At 41.3% G+C, this 16,873-nt stretch overlaps 1 protein-coding gene across 4 annotated transcripts in view; it reads right to left on the reverse strand.

Annotated features, from left to right (window-relative positions):
• The window catches only part of LOC133555080 (metal transporter CNNM4-like), a 131,707-nt gene that overhangs the window by 34,438 nt on the left and 80,396 nt on the right, over positions 1–16,873 (reverse strand). For 3 of the 4 annotated variants that reach the window (XM_061904565.1, XM_061904555.1, XM_061904549.1), the window contains exon 5: positions 8,132–8,228. In XM_061904565.1, coding sequence (XP_061760549.1) covers positions 8,132–8,228 — 97 coding nt within the window. Of the gene's footprint in view, positions 1–6,652; positions 8,055–8,131; positions 8,229–16,873 lie in introns of those variants that run through there. The other variant, XM_061904573.1, reaches the window with a different exon arrangement.

Genomic DNA, 16,873 nt, shown 5'->3' on the forward strand with positions numbered 1-16,873 from the left:
AATATGTTGTCTTTGTAGCATATTCAACTGAATATGGGTTGAAAATGATTTGCAAATCATTGTATTCCGTTTAGTTTTACATCTAACACAAATTCCTAACTCATATGGAAACGGGGTTTGTATATAGTGTTCATACTTTGCACCAGAGGACCCTGCAAGGAGTTAGGGAGGAAGAAAAAGGTAGAAAGAAAAAAAAAGTAGTACTTTTCACTGATAGCAGAGTAACATATTCATCACAGCGTGGACGTCTTCTTCATAGAGCTGGAAAAAATGTACAACTCCATGCAAAAGACATTGGTACTTTTTTCTGATTCTGTTTAACACACTGGCAGAGGTGGAATAAGCCTCAACTTTTGCCTATTCCATTTCAGTACCATCCATTTCCTACCGCTTGTCCCTCTTGGGGTCCACGGGGGGGGTGCTGGAGCCTATCCCAGTTGCAATCGGGTGGGAGGCGGTGTACACACTGGACAAGTCGCCGCCTCACCGCAGGGCCAACACAGATAGACGGACAACATTCACACTCACAATTTATGATAAGTAGGAATTAATGATAAGTTGATTGGCAACAATTTAGTGTTGCCAATCAACTTATCATTAAAAAACTAAAATAATTCTCTTTTTTTCTGTCAAATGTTTTAAATGTCTAAATAAATGAAATGAGGTGGCGACTTATCCAGGGTGTACGCCGCTTTCCGCCCGATTGTAGCTGAGATAGGTGCCAGCGCCCCCCGTGACCCCAAAAGGGAAGAAGCGGTACAAAATGTAAGGGGTGGATAAATGAAACGAGTACACTTAATACAGTGGGCCTATACTGATAAAAACTGTCCACTAGATGGAGCCCTTCTGTCATTTTATCATTGACTGTCACTTCTCATACTTAACAGCATATCCTTTAAATCAGGGGTGTCCAAACTTTTTCCACAGAGGGCCTCACAAGGAAAAATTTTAGCATGCGGGGGCCATTTTGATATTTGTCATTTACAAACCATAACAAAATATATGGAATTTTTTTTATCCTTAGGGCTCCTGGTGAGAATAGAGGGTCTCACTCACTAAAATGTTGAAAATAAGTCAAATTATTATTTTATTTTTTTATTTAATGCTTACAGTAAATCTCTATATCAACTTGAGGTTGATATAAAGTAAAACAAATAAGGTTTTATGCCTTTTCTGTCAAAGACAACTTTGTTTTTTATAGTAAAACTGAAATATGCAGTATTTAGATGGATAGATATTACTTTATTGATTACTTCAGGAGAGTTCCTTTATTTAGCAATTAAAGCCCTCAAAGATCAATAATGCAGGACACCATTGATTTTAATTATTTAATATTTTTGAGTAGTCACAGCGAAAAGTTAAATAAAATCCTACTAAATATATTTGAGATCCAAAAGGTTCCCCACTCATAAAGTGATGCATTTTTATTATTATTTTTTCTTACTTTTAACACTTAAATTTCAAGATCAACTTCCGATATATTTGTCGATTTTAAGTTTGAACTATTATTTTGTTTGTTTTATGCTCTTTTATAGTCAAAACTTTAATGTTTTTATATGGCAACCACACAACATATGCAATATTTTTTCTACATAAAACATTTTAAAGTGATAATTTTTAAGTAATAATTCATAACAAAACATTTTTGGGAGCAATGGAAAAAATAAAAATAAAGGCAAAAGGGAAACAAAAAAACTGCCTGCATGGCAGCTGTGTGTCAACATTGCCACTTTTTCTCATTAGATTACACCTCATTCCACTTTTTTTAAATGTTTATTTTGAATTTTTTCAATACTATCTATTTTGCAATTTTTGCAGAATGTGTGGCGGGCCGGTAAACGATTAGCTGCGGGACGTATATGGCCCCCGGGCCGCACTTTGGACACCCCTGATTTAATTGATTTATACATCATTATTAGAGTGGCAGGGGAGGCGTGGCTCAGATGGTAGAGCAGACAGCCAGAAACTTGGGAGTTCCTGGTTCGATTCCAACTTCCGCCACCCGAGTCACTGCCGTTGGTGTCTTTGGGCAAGACACTTGGGGTGGCATAGCTTGGATGGTCGAGCGGCCGTGCCAGCTACCTCGAGGGTTGTGGGTTCAATGCTCGCTTCTGCCATTCCTAGTCACTGCTTTTGTGCCCGTGAGCAAGGCACTTCACCCACACGGGATTAAATGTAACTTAGATAATGGGTTTCACTATGTAAAGCGCTTTGAGTCACTAGAGAAAAGCGCTATATAAATATAATTCACATTTCACCCACTTTGCTTACAATGTTTCACTGTTCCACATTTTACGTTACAGCCTTATTCCACAGAGGAATTCATTCATTTATCCCCTCAAAATTCTACACACAATACCCCATAATGACGATGTGAAAAATATATTTGTTTTAATTTTGCACATTTGCTAACAATACAAAAATGTGAATCACATCAACATAAGTATTCACAGCCTTTGCTCTATACTTGGTTGATGACCTTTCCCATCATGACAATGAAAAAAGGTTTGTTGTTTTTTTTTTTGATAATTAGCAAATTTGCAATGTTTAAAAATCATTATTTTCCCATTGTCATTATGGGCTATGTGTGGAATTACGAGGGCAGAAATTAATTTACCCTGTTTTATAAAAAGGCTTTGAATATCTTACACATGTACTGTGGCTTAAAAATGTAGCTAATGGCTTTCACGATGTAAAGCGCTTTGAGTAGCAGGAGAGAAAACATTTCTGTATAGATATAACTGAATTTTAAGATGAATAAATACATCTACAAACCCCGTTTCCGTACGAGTTGGGAAATTGTGTTAGATGTAAATATAAAGGGAATAAAATGAATTTGCAAATCCTTTTCAACCCATATTCAGTTGAATATGCTACAAACACAACATATTTGATGTTCAAACTGATAAAAAATGTTTTTGTGCAAATAATCAATAACTTTAGAATTTGATGCCAGCAACACATGACAAAGAAGTTGGGAAAAGTGGCAATAAATACTGATAAAGTTGCGGAATGCTCATCAAATCTTATTTGGAACATCCAACAGGTGTGCAGGCTAATTGGGAACAGGTGGGTGCCATGATTGGGTATAAAAACAGCTTCCCAAAAAATGCTCAGTCTTTCACAAGAAAGGATGGGGCGAGGTACACCCCTTTGTCCACAACTGCGTGAGCAAATAGTCAAACAGTTTAAGAACAACGTTTCTCAAAGTGCAATTGCAAGAAATTTAGGGATTTCAACATCTACGCTCCATAATATCATCAAAAGGTTAAGAGAATCTGGAGAAATCACTCCAAGTAAGCGGCATGGCCGGAAACCAACATTGAATGACCGTGACCTTCTATCCCTCGGACAGCACTGTATCAAAAACCGACATCAATCTCTAAAGGATATCACCACATGGGCAGAGGAACACTTCAGAAAACCACTGTCACTAAATACAGTTCGTCGCTACATCTGTAAATGCAAGTTAAAGCTCTACTACGCAAAGCGAAAGCCATTTATCAACAACATCCAGAAACGCCGCTGGCTTCTCTGGGCCCGAGATCATCTAAGATGGACTGATGCAAAGTGGAAAAGTGTTCTGTGGTTTGACGAGTCCACATTTCAAATTGTTTTTGGAAATATTCGACATTGTGTCATCCGGACCAAAGGGGAAGCGAACCATCCAGACTGTTATCCACGCAAAGTTCAAAAGCCAGCATCTGTGATGGTATGGGGGTGCATTAGTGCCCAAGGCATGGGTAACTTACACATCTGTCAAGGCACCATTAATGCTCAAAGGTACATACAGGTTTTGGAACAACATATGCTGCCATCTAAGCGCCGTCTTTTTCATGGACGTCCCTGCTTATTTCAGCAAAACAATGCCAAGCCACATTCAGCACGTGTTAAAACATCGTGGCGTTGTAAAAAAAAAAAGTGCGGGTACTTTCTTGGCCCACCTGCAGTCCAGACCTGTTTCCTATGGAAAATGTGTGGCGCATTATGAAGCGTAAAATACGACAGCGGAGACCCCGGACTGTTGAACGACTGAAGCTCTACATAAAACAAGAATGGGAAAGAATTCCACTTTCAAAACTTCAACAATTAGTTTCCTCAGTTCCCAAACGTTTATTGAGTGTTGTTAAAAGAAAAGGTGATGTAACACAGTGGTGAACATGCCCTTTCCCAATACTTTGGCACGTGTTGCAGCCATGAAATTCTAAGTTAATTATTAGTAGCAAAAAAAAAAAAAAGTTTATTATTTTACGGACCATCTACAGTCCGTAAAATCATCAGAAAGTTCAGGGAATCTGGAGAAATCACTGCACGTAAGCGATATTACGGACTTTTGATCCCTCAGGCGGTACTGCATCAAAAACCGACATCAGTGTGTAAAGGATATCACCCTTGGGCTCAGGAACACTTCATAAAACCACTGTCAGTAACTACAGTTGATCACTACATCTGTAAGTGCAAGTTAAAACTCTACTATGCAAAGCAAAAGCCATTTATCAACAATATCCTGAAACGCCGCCGGCTTGGCCCGAGCTCACCTAAGATGGACTGATGCAAATTGGAAAGGTGCTCTGTGGTCTGACGAGTCCACATTTCAAATTATATTTTAAAACAGAGGACATGGTGTCCTCCAGGACAAAGAGGAAAATAATCATTCGGATTGTTATAGGCGCAAAGTGTAAAAGGCAGCATGGGTTATGGTATGGGGGTGTATTAGTGCCCAAGGCATGGGTAACTTACACATCTGTGAAGGCACTGTCACGCCAAATTTCTTCCCCTCTACAAAAACCTTCCTCCCGGAAGAAATTTGGCGTGACAGCCCCTCTAATGCCTGAAGGACCCCAATGAGGGTGGAAGGACCTTAAAGAAGCCCACTCAGCTGCCTGTTTTAAAAGCATTATAATTGGCTGATTGTCATTGGTGAAAAATAACCTTTCATGCTAACCTTTCAAGCTATTTTTGCTTCGCTAATTTTGCAGCTGTAATCCTTAAGAGTCATATAACTTGGTATTATCACGCCCTCATTGGGGTCCTTCAGGCATTAGAGGGGCTGTCACGCCAAATGTCTTCCGGGGGGAAGGTTTTTGTAGGGAGGAAGAATTTTGGCGTGACAGCACCATTATTGCTGAAAGGTACATACAGGTTTTGGAGCAACATATGTTGTCATCCAAGCAATATTATCATGGATGTCCCTGCTTATTTCAGCAAGACAAGTGTTACAACAGCGTGGCTTCGTAAAAAAAGAGTGCGGGTACTTTCCTGGCCCGCCTGCAGTCCAGACCTGTCTCCCTTCGAAAATGTGTGGCGCATTATAAAGCGTAAAATACGACAGCGGAGACCCCGGACTGTTGAACGACTGAAGCTCTACATCAGGGGTGTCAAACTCAAATACAGAGTGGGCCAAAATCAATCAATCAATCAATGTTTACTTATATAGCCCTAAATCTATCATGATTCAGATTCGTTGTGGTCGTATTAATGTTGCGGCTGCTATAGCAGTTATTATTATTATTAGTTTGCCGAACATGCGTCTGAACCTCGAATTTTATAAGGTAATGATCGGACAATACTTTAGTATACGGGAGTATCGTAACTTTGGAAACGGTGATACCCCTGACAAGCACTAGGTCTATCGTATTACCGTTGCGATGCGTGGGTTCATTTATTATTTGTGTGAGACCACAGCTATCACTTATAGTCTGGAGCGCCACGCACCGTGGGTCCGATGGGGTATTCATATGGATATTAAAGTCCCCCATTATGATTATATTATCGGCGTGTGTCACTAGATCAGCAACGAACTCTGAGAATTCATTGATAAAGTCCGAATAGGGCCCTGGGGGGCGGTAGATAACAGCAAGGTGTAGAGGCAGCGATGTGACAGACCTCATAGTAAGCACCGCAAACGATTTATATTTATTATTTATGTTAGGAGATATCAGTGCCCCCCCCCCTTTTAAGAGGACGGGCAATATGCGCATGTGTAAAGTTAGGAGGACATGCCTCGTTTAGCGCAAAAAAGTCGTTTGGTTTAAGCCAGGTTTCGCTGAGACCGATGACGTTAAGATTGTTGTCTCTGATGATATCATTAACTAACAAAGTTTTGGGAGACAATGATCTTATGTTTAAAAAACCTATATTATAGGTAGTGGGCTGTTTTACGGAATTTTTGATCAAATTATCCGTAGTAGCAATATTAATAATGTTATGTTTATTATGCCCAGTGCATTTAGTATAATTACGACCATATCTAGGAATTGATACAACGGGAATTTTCCGATTGTTTGTTTGTTGCTTTGATAAACTGCACGCATCATAGTTAGCCACCTCAGTAAAACACATGTCCAACTCTGAAACACTCAAAGCAGAAAAAACTTGTTCTAATTTAACTGACTCCTTACCCAGACCAGTAGTCTTGCATCTTCCATTTAAATCCGGCTTCGGGATGGAGGGAAGTGGTGTTCAGTGGGGATTAGCCTTCTGCTTTGTTTTTAGCCCCGCTCGGCATCCGCGTTTCCGATCACACCGCTGGCGTCTGCTCCGTAGACGGCCCCCGCTGCTACTATACTCCCCTGCTTCACAGGCCGCTGGATGTAGCCGTCGAAATATTCCCGTGCTAGTTAGCAGGTCTAGCAAGCACGTGTCTATCAGTCCAAAACGGCCCGATATGTACACATCCAAAATTGTAAACTGAACAAAGCTGCGGGCCAAGGTTGAACAAATGAACATTTTAATAGGGACCCAAACAAGTTTTGCATTGAATATTGAACAAGCGAGACTTATATAACTTTATAGTGACATGCAAAATTGAGTTTCAAATAATACTAATAATTTAAAAATAGCAATGGCATATCAAATCAAATTTAAATAGAAATTGAATGTCTCTTTTCTATTTGCAGCCTTCTCAGGTAAATATCAAAATAAACTTTTCCCACATGCTAATAATACATTTTTATATTGTAGCGTCCAGGAAGAGGTAGTGCTGCAAGGGATTCTGTGTATTTGTTCTGTTGTGTTTATGTTGTGTTACAGTGCGGATGTTCTCCCGAAATTTGCTTGTCATTCTCGTTTAGTGTTGGTTCACATTGTGGCGCATATTTGTAACAGTCTTAAAGTTGTTTATACGACCACCCTCAGTGTGACCTGTATGGCTGTTGACCAAGCTTGCATTGCATTAGCGTGTGTGTGTGTGTATAAAAGCCACATATATCATTACCAAGGCCGGCACGCTGTTTCTACGTGGGAAAAGCGGACGTGACGAAAGGTTTTAGAGGACGCTTGAGGCAGTGCCTTTAAGGCACGCCCCCAATATTGTTGTCCAGGTGGAAATCGGGATAAATTTGGGAGAATGGTTGCCCCCTGTGATTTTCGTGAGGGGCACTGAAAATACTGAAAATTGGGAGTCTTCTTGGAAAATCGGGGGGGGGGGGGTGTTAGCAAGTATGAGTATTAGCGGTGAATGCGGTGTTACAGCGACACCGCCACTGTATAATACCGGCGGGCCAGCTCTAATGTTAATTTGATATTGCCTCAAGGGCCAAATTTGGCCCGCGGGCCAGAGTTTGACACCCATGCTCTACATAAAACAAGAATGGGAAAGAATTCCACTTTCAAAGCTTCAACAATTAGTTTCCTCAGTTCCCAAACGTTTATTGAGTGTTGTTAAAAGAAAAGGTGATGTAACAGTGGTGAACATGCCCTTTCTCACCTACTTTGGCACGTGTTGCAGCCATGAAATTCTAAGTTAATTATTATTTGCAAAAAAAATTAAGTTTATGAGTTTGAACATCAAATATCTTGTCTTTGTAGTGCATTCAATTGAATATGGGTTGAAAAGGATTTGCAAATCATTGTATTCTGTTTATATTTACATCTAACACAATTTCCCAACTCATATGGAAACAGGGTTTGTAGATTCTTACCAGTTTGAGAATCAGAGGTCAACAACACCTAGAATGTTCACACATTTTTAGAAAGCTAAGAATCTAATTCCTCATTTCAACTTGTCCTACTTCTCCAAATCTTTGAGCTGAAGTCTTTGGGGTGTCCACTTACTAAGAGACAAGTAAGAGATAGTAAATAGCTGAAGGTCATTGGGAGCAGGATCACAAGCAGGGAGATGAGGACTCACCCAGCAAGGGAGCGCTGAGCGCCATGATGCCGTAGTAGGAGAAAGGTCCCGTCTCAAACTTCATGTTCTCGTTGCCGGCCTCCACCTCCACTCGACCCTGACCAAGACACCAGGGAGAGAAATGATGTCTACACCCACTGTATGCAGTGATTTATTACAAATATTTTAAACACAATGTTCCTTCGCCACTTCCACTTCCTGCGGCCTCAGTGCATCGCCCCTTCTATGAACTCGATTCGACATTTCACTGCCAATTTTCATTTTTAAGGTAAAATTGTTTTTAGAGCGTATAAAGTGTTTATAAGGTGGTGTAAAAGCTATGTGGAGGGCTTACAAATACTTTAAATGCTTGTAATGTTCATAAAGATAATTTAAAATTAAAGCTGCAAGCAGCGATGGACGGGACCGCTTTGGCTGCTGCCCCCGCGACCCAAGCCCAGATTTATAAGCGGAAAAAATGGATGGATGGATTATTACACAGAGAAAAAGTTGTATACACATGTGTTATACAGTCTCATAGTAATAACAGTTGTAAAGTGGCTTGGGCATTTTATAAGGACGCCTTGGTGCCGCCATTTTGAGACTCTTATGCATGGTGAATGTAATGCAGTTGTTGTATTGAAGTGGGAATAGCAAACTTCCTGTTGATTTTAGTTGGGGGCGGTCAGTGTATGAAATATAGGTCTCAGTGAGACCTATATTGAGGTTTTTGTTTCATGTGTGTATGACAGTCCTACAGTTTTGTCTGAGCAGAAAGCCACCATGTTGTGAAAAAGTTAAATTATTATGGTACTATATACAACTAAATGAATCTAAAATTGTTTCTGAATCGAATAGTCACCCCAGGAGTCAATTCACACCCGAAATGTGTTTCTGATTCGTTCCGATTCTAAATCAGTTAGTTTTCAAAAATCTTAAAAGTTTTATTAAAATAATATTTAAACAGACATTTTAGACCATCTCCATGCAACCAGAATAAGTTTTACTAGCCTGTTTTGAAAAAGTGTAATTATTATTATTATTATTATTATTATACTAAACGAATCCAAAATTGTTTCTGAATCGATTCGTCACCCCAGGAATCAGATAAAATTAATTGGGTGACCAAAGATCCACAACTTTACATTTTACGGTCTATTGAAAGCTGAAATTATTGGCATTAATAGCTGTGGCTGTAGGCAACCTCTGTGCATTTGTTTTTTGTTCATTACTGCACCCATTTGAAGCACGAGTCGTCCACGTCTATCTACCTCTTCATGCGTTATAAAGTAGCGCTATATAAAAAATATAAAAATAAATAAAATAAAAAATGTTGTGACAACAGCAGAGCGCAATGGTTCTTTGAGGGCTCATAAAATCCAAACCGGGGTAGTAATTTCTCCTTTTGTGTTTCTGCACCCACGGTTCCCACACAAGGTTGCAACATTGTTTGTCAACACTGTCTGCTCTCATTTTATCGCACATTTGACCCACTGATGTTCTGTGTACCTAAACTCTGTCCTCCTCCTGTCTAGGCCTGCTGTGTGTGTGTGTGTGTGTGTGTGTGTGTGTGTGTGTGTGTGTGTGTGTGTGTGTGTGTGTGTGTGTGTGTGTGTGTGTGTGTGTGTGTGTGTGTGTGTGTGTTAAGCATGAGTTATTGTATCTATATTAGTTGTATCTGGTCAATATTTGATTTTAAAATATAGTTAACACATAAGGTTAACATCTTATCATGAGATGTAATATGTTACCTATGTATTTAAATGTTTAAGTGCTCATTTTACTGTCTTTATTAATATTGGAAGCATGAATTATTATTAGGAATGTGTATCTTACAACAACTCACAATTCAATTTATTTCAGAATAATCCGTCCTTGGTTCAAACTTACTTTCACAATATATTATTTTCTCTTAAAATGACAATAAAACATTTTCCAAAAACAAAAAGTGAGTAAGTGTGGAAATAGTCTAAAAACATATTTTTAAAAATGCTTCCTAAAAAATATGTCCACTAAAAAAAAAAAAAAATACAAGTCAAATTAGAATCTGAATGAATAAGAATTGCGATTTTTTTTTCTTCAGCATCCCTAATTGTTCTGGCTAATCAGTAACAATTTTTGATGTAAAAATAGGAAGCTGCTTTTAAAAAACTGCCTTTTAATGTTGTGCTTGTCCTGGGCATCCGGCAGTGGAGGCTCCTCTATGGGGTCTTGGGGCACTAGGAGGTGAACCACTTTACTACTGTTACCCCAGGTGGCCCTTGGCAAAGGCCTAGTACCTGACTGCCCCCTAGCCAGGGATACGGTGAAGACCTCAACAACGGAGCCGGCGGAAGACGGTAGATCTAAGAACTACCACAACGGCCCCGATGGCGGAAGAAGGCTTCAGCAGAAAAGGGTCCCCAGTCGTCTTGGACTCCATGCCACTGGACCCTGACCCAATTCTGTCAAGGATAGTGTGGTGACTGTCTGTGCACCAGTCTAAGCCACGCACAGGCATCCTCCACAAAAGGGATACACCCCTACCAGGATGGTCATACTCGTTTAAGTGACCACCGATGATGGTGGTTACATAACTTGGGCAACAGGGGGAAGTGCAGTGCAGTCAGAACAACATTATTTCCCTCCCGGAACACGACTGAATGGCAGTACAGAAATACATTCGGGGGGTTTTGCAGATGGCGAGGATTTTAAGGAGGCCTCCGCGTTGTTTGTCTGCGCAGTCGGGCCCGAACGGGCTCGCTGGAATGTGTGAACTGCAGCAACAACAACACAGAACAGTTAATCCTCCTTGCCCGCGTCCCTCCACTCACAACAGGTGGCTGGACACAGAAAGAGAGCCGCCGCTCAGGGAGGGGAAACGCCACAAAATGTGATGATTAAGACGGCGGTGTAAAGAAGAAGCGCGGGCTGTAGTGAGACATTTAGCTTTGGGACACTGAATAGTTTATTTATTATAAATAAACGTGCAGAAACAATCGCAGAGTCCACTTGACGTCGGTCGGTCACGCCAACACTGAATGTGTACGCAGAAAAGGTGAAAATATATATTTAATTAAATTTATATGACTCTGCACAGCAGGGAAGGCATTCATATAGCTCCAATCCTGGGTGGATCTCGCGTGAGAGGAAGAGTGGGGGTTAATCAGAGCAACTGACGCTGTGATCGAAGTTGTCATCTGACGGCTAAAGTCAATAGCACACCCTCCTCCTTATTTGTCACGTTTCATGTGTCAGGCAAAGTGTGACGACAAGAACCGTATGTATCCCCTTCCTGCTAGCTACCAAGCATTAATAGCTCATTGTAGTTGTAGTCACAGTACCTGCACTTTAATAGCACACCCTCCTCCTTATTTGTAACGTTTCATCTGTCAGGCAAAGCGTGACGACAAGAACCGTATGAATCTCCTTCCTGCTAGCTACCTAGCATTAATAGCTCATTGTAGTTGTAGTCATAGTACCTGCACTCTATGGGTTTCACATCATCATCATCATAATAATAATAATAATATATTTTATTTGTAAAAAGCACTTTACATTGAGCAAACGGTGCTAAAAAGTGCTACAGTGTATTAAAAAAATAAAAAGATCCATCAATCCATTTTTCTACCGCTTGTCCCTTTTGGGGTAACGGGGGCTGCTGGAGCCTATCTCAATCAATCAATCATCAATCAATGTTTATTTATATAGCCCTAAATCACAAGTGTCTCAAAGGGCTGCACAAGCCACAACAACATCCTCTGTTCAAAGCCCACATAAGGGCAAGGAAAAACTCACAACCCAGTGGGACGTCAACGTGAATGACTATGAGAAACCTTGAAAAGGACCCTCTAGGGGAGACCGGATGCAATGGACGTCGAGTGGGTTTAACATAATATTGTGAAAGCTGACAGCTATCTCAGCTGCATTCAGGCGGAAGGCGGGGTACAACCCGGACAAGTTGCCACCCCATCACAGATGTTGTCTAACTGGGAAGTAGCTTTTTCCAGGAAGCTGAATGGTTAACGTTTCCCCCTACAAAATGTTTGTACTGTAAGAATTATTATTATGACACACCAGCTGTTGAATTGTAACGTTCTTCTTCGTTTAAGTTTTCAATACCAAATTTAGAGGTGTTGAAATTCACCCATCCATTTTCTACCGCTAGTGAATCACCATGTAAAATCGCTAATAGACATTCCACCATTTTTGGCGCTTTGGGGTGGGCACTGAATGCCCAGCAAAGCTTGTGCCGTTTACAGATAATTATAAAAATAAAAAATAAAAACGCAGTTATGTGTCTACGTGGCGGATAATACAAATAAATAAAAATAAAATCTAGAACAGTCTAATAGCTAGAAGTAGCACGCATATATCTTAAAAAAAAAAGTTGCTTTAAAAAAAAGGGGTTTTAAGCTTTTTTTAAAAAGCATGCACAGTCTGTGGTGCCCTCAGGTGGTCAGGGGAGAGCGTTCCACAGACTGGGAGCAGCGGACCAAAAATCCTGGTCTCCCATTGTTCATAGCTTTGTCCTCGGAGGTTGGTAGAGGTTAGCCTGTCCGGAGTGGAGGTGTCGTGTGGAGGATATGGGGGTGAGCAGTTCTTTGAGGTAGAGGGGGGGCATTTCCATGGAGGCACTGGTGGGTTAACAGGGAGACTTTGTATTCAATCCTGAGTGGAACAGGAAGCCAGTGAAGGGACTTGAGAAGCGTTGTGATGTGGTCGTATTTCCGCACTCTCATCAGGATCCCAGCAGCACGATTCTGTGAGTACTGCAGCTTCTGGATCTTCTTGCTGGGGATCCCCACAAGAAGTGAATTGCGGTAGTCTGGCCTGAAGGAGACAAAGGCGTGGACGAGTCTCTCAGCATCAGAGAGAGCGAGTGAGGGGCGGAGTTTTGCAATGTTGGTAGTAGGAGGTCTTGCACAGTTTTATGTGAGCCTCAAAGGTCAGGTGAGGTTCCATTCATCAATAAATACAGAGCTAATTAAAGCTGCTGGACATGGATCCCTTATGATACCTCTAAACTAGCTGCTGCCATCCAAAAAAACAAAACACTACATCAGGAGGTTGCCTACAGCCACAGTAGAGAGGTACAAAGCCTGTTTCCATATGAGTTGGGAAATTGTGTTCGATGTAAATATAAACAGAATACAATGATTTGCAAATCCTTTTCAACCCATATTCAGTTGAATGCGCTACAAAGGCAACATATTTGATGTTCAAACTCATAAACGTTATTTTTTTTTTGCAAATACTTATTACTTAGAATTTAATGGGTGCAACACGTGCCAATGTAGATGGGAAATTGTTCAACAGTCCGGGGTCTTGTTGTCGTATTTTACGCTTCATAATGCGCCACACATTTTCGATGGGAGACATGTCTGGACTGCAGGTGAGCCAGGAAAGTACCCACACTCTTTTACTATGAAGCCATGCTGTTGTAACACATAGCTTCGCATTGTTTTGCTGAAATAAGCAGGGGCGTCCATGATAACGTTGCTTGGATGACAACATATGTTGCTCCAAAACCTGTATGGACCATTCAGCATTAATGGGGCCTTCACAGATGTGTAAGTTACCCATGCCTTGGGCATTAATACACCCCCATACCATCACAGATGCTGGCTTTTGAACTTTGCGCCTATAACAATCCGGATGGTTATTTTCCTCTTTGTTCCGGAGAACACCACGTCCACAGTTTCCAAATATAATTTGAAATATGGACTCGTCAGACCACAGAACACTTTTCCGCTTTGCATCAGTCCATCTTAGATGAGCTTGGGCCCAGCGAAGCCGGCGGCGTTCCTGGGTGTTGTTGATAAATGGCTTTTGCTTTGCATAGTAGAGTTTTAACTTGCACTTACAGATGTAGCGACCAACTGTAGTTACTGACAGTGGTTTTAAAAAGTGTTACTGAGCCCATGTGGTGATATCCTTTAAACACTGATGTCGGTTTTTGATTCAGTACCGCCTGAGGGATCAAAGGTCCGTAATATCATCACTTAGGTGCAGTGATTTTTCCAGATTCTCTGAACCGTTTGATGATTTTGTGGACCGTAGATGGTAAAATCCCTAAATTCTTTGCAATAGCTTGTTGAGAAATGTTGTTCTAAAACTGTTTGCCAATTTGCTTACAAAGTGGTGACCCTCAACCCATCCTTGTTTGTGAATTATTTAACATTTCATGGAAGCTGTTTTTATACCCAATCATGGTACCCACCTGTTCCCATTAGCCTGCACACCTGTGGGATGTTCCTAATAAGTGTTTGATGAGCATTCCTCAACTTTATCAGTATGTATTGCCACCTTTCCCAACTTCTTTGTCACGTGTTGCTGGCATCAAATTCTAAAGTTAATGATTATTTGCACAAAAAAAATGTTCATCAGTTTGAACATCAAATATGTTGTCTTTGTAGCATATTCAACTGAATATGGGTTGAAAAGGATTTGCAAATCATTGTATTCCGTTTATATTTACAGCTAACACAATTTCCCAACTCATATGGAAACAGGGTTTGTACTTGTGATAACATTTATTTAGTTGAGATGTTTTCAGGAGCGGTGTTGAAGTGTATTGCCTTTGAATGTTCAACAGTTGGTGTGCTGAGGCGTGTGTGGGGGGAGTGGCCCGCCTCAGAAGCAGGTCAAAGTTCAAAACAGTACTTTATGACTCAGGGCATGAGGACAACTCAAGTGTCAAATGCACATGACTCTGCATTGTGTGTGTGTTGTGAAACTAAACACTTGAGTATGCGAGTCTTCCACAGGTTCCAGGCCAAGGACCCCCCAGGACTGATGAAGGGGTGGAGAGGAGACTTCCTACTTTCATATCTTGTATAAGATTGTGTTTGAAATCCCTTTTGGACAAATAATTGTGAACTGTGAACAAGAACTGCATGTGATTGTAACCCTGTACAGTATGCGTGTTCCAATGACTAAACCAGCTGGTCCTAAAGCAGGGGTCTCAAACTCAATTTACCTGAGGGCCACTGAATGCAGAAACTGGGTGAGGCTGGGCCGCAAGAAAGGATGTTTTAAAAAAATCTAACATGCACTTTTTAATGAATTCACCTTCCTTGAATGGCTTTCCCGTCCTAGCAAAATACTTGCTGACTCTCGTGATTTTTCCAGGAAACAGTGCCCCTCCCGTCAATCTCCCGGGGCAATCATTCTCCCGGTTTTCACCCGGACAGCAATAGTAAAGGGCGTGTGTTGTGATGGCACTGCCTTTAGCGTCCTCTACCACCTGCTGTCTCGTTCACTTTTCCACCATTCAAACAGTATGCAGACCCAGTCACTTATTGTATGAGGCTTCTGAAAACCCACGGAAGTGACTGCAAGACATATTTGATCAACAGCCATACAAGTCACACTGAGGGTGGCCGTATAAACAGCTTTATCACTGTTACAAATATGCGCCACACTGTGAACCCACACTAAACAAGATTGACAAACACATTTTGGGAGAACGTCCAAAGCACAACAGAACAAATACCCAGAATCCAATGCATCCCTTACTCTTCCGGGCTACAATAGAGGGCAGGGTTAGGGAGGGCCGGGGTGTATATTGTAGCCCGGAAGAGTTAGGGCTGCATGGTATTCTGGGTATTTGTTCTGTTGTGTTTATGTTGTGTTACGATGCGGATGTTCTCCCAAAATGTGTTTGTCATTCTTGTTTGGAGTGGGTTCACAGTGTGGCACATATTTGAAACAGTGTTAAAGTTGTTTATACAGCCACCCTCAGTGTGACCTGTATGGCTGTTGATCAACTATGTCTTGCAGTCGCTGACTCCGTCCTGGAATACTGACTACAACATGTGGCTGGGCTGGCAGGCTGTTCATACGGGTTGATGAGGACTTTTAAGGCAGTGCCTTCACGGTGCTCTCTTACTATTGCAGTTATTGCTGTTAAGGTGAAATTCGAGAGGATGATTATCCCAGGAGGGGCACTGACATTGGTAGTCTCCCGGAAAAATCGAGGGTATAAAAGTATGACGTTGTAAAGCTCCATTTATGTAAAAGGCGCGGGCCGCACCAACATTAAATTTTCACGTCAAGTTGCGGGCTGCAAAATGACGTCTCGTGGGCCGCAATTGGCCTGCGGGCCGCATGTTTTGAGACCCCTGTCCTAAAGGTACCTTGGCTGCTACTCTGCTAGTGTTTTCTTTTTGTCATGTAGAAAAAACATCCCTTTTTCTTATTTAAAAACGTAAACATAAATGAATTGCGAGTTGAGAATGAGCGCCGGGCCTATTACAGGGAAGTTAAACAGAGCCTTGTGATTGGCTCAGCAGGGTTTGGGGTGGGTCCTCCTTGTTAGAGTAGAGGGACAGGTAAATAAACATATTGCTGGGTATTGTGGCCAAACAGCTCCATTTTTGTTTCATCTGACCACAGAACTTTCCTCCAGAAGGTCTTATCTTTGTCCATGTGATGTCAGATGAAACAAAAATGGAGCTGTTCGGCCACAATACCCAGCAATGTGTTTGGAGGAGAAAAGGTGAGGCCTTTAATCCCAGGAACACCAAACCTACCGTCAAGCAAGGTGGTGGTAGTATTATAATCTGAGCCTTTTTTGCTACCAATGGGACTGCTGATTTACAGAGAGTACATGGGACAATGAAAAAGGAGGATTACCTCCAAATTCTTCAGGACAAGCTAAAATCATCAGCCCGGAGGTTGGGTCTTGGGCGCAGTCGGGTGTTCCAACAGGACAATGACCCCAAACACCCCTCAAAAGCGGTAAAGTAATGGCTAAATCAGGCTAGAATGATGGTTTTG

Source organism: Nerophis ophidion, linkage group LG01 (genome assembly GCF_033978795.1).
Source record: "Nerophis ophidion isolate RoL-2023_Sa linkage group LG01, RoL_Noph_v1.0, whole genome shotgun sequence".
Lineage (NCBI taxonomy): Eukaryota > Metazoa > Chordata > Actinopteri > Syngnathiformes > Syngnathidae > Nerophis > Nerophis ophidion.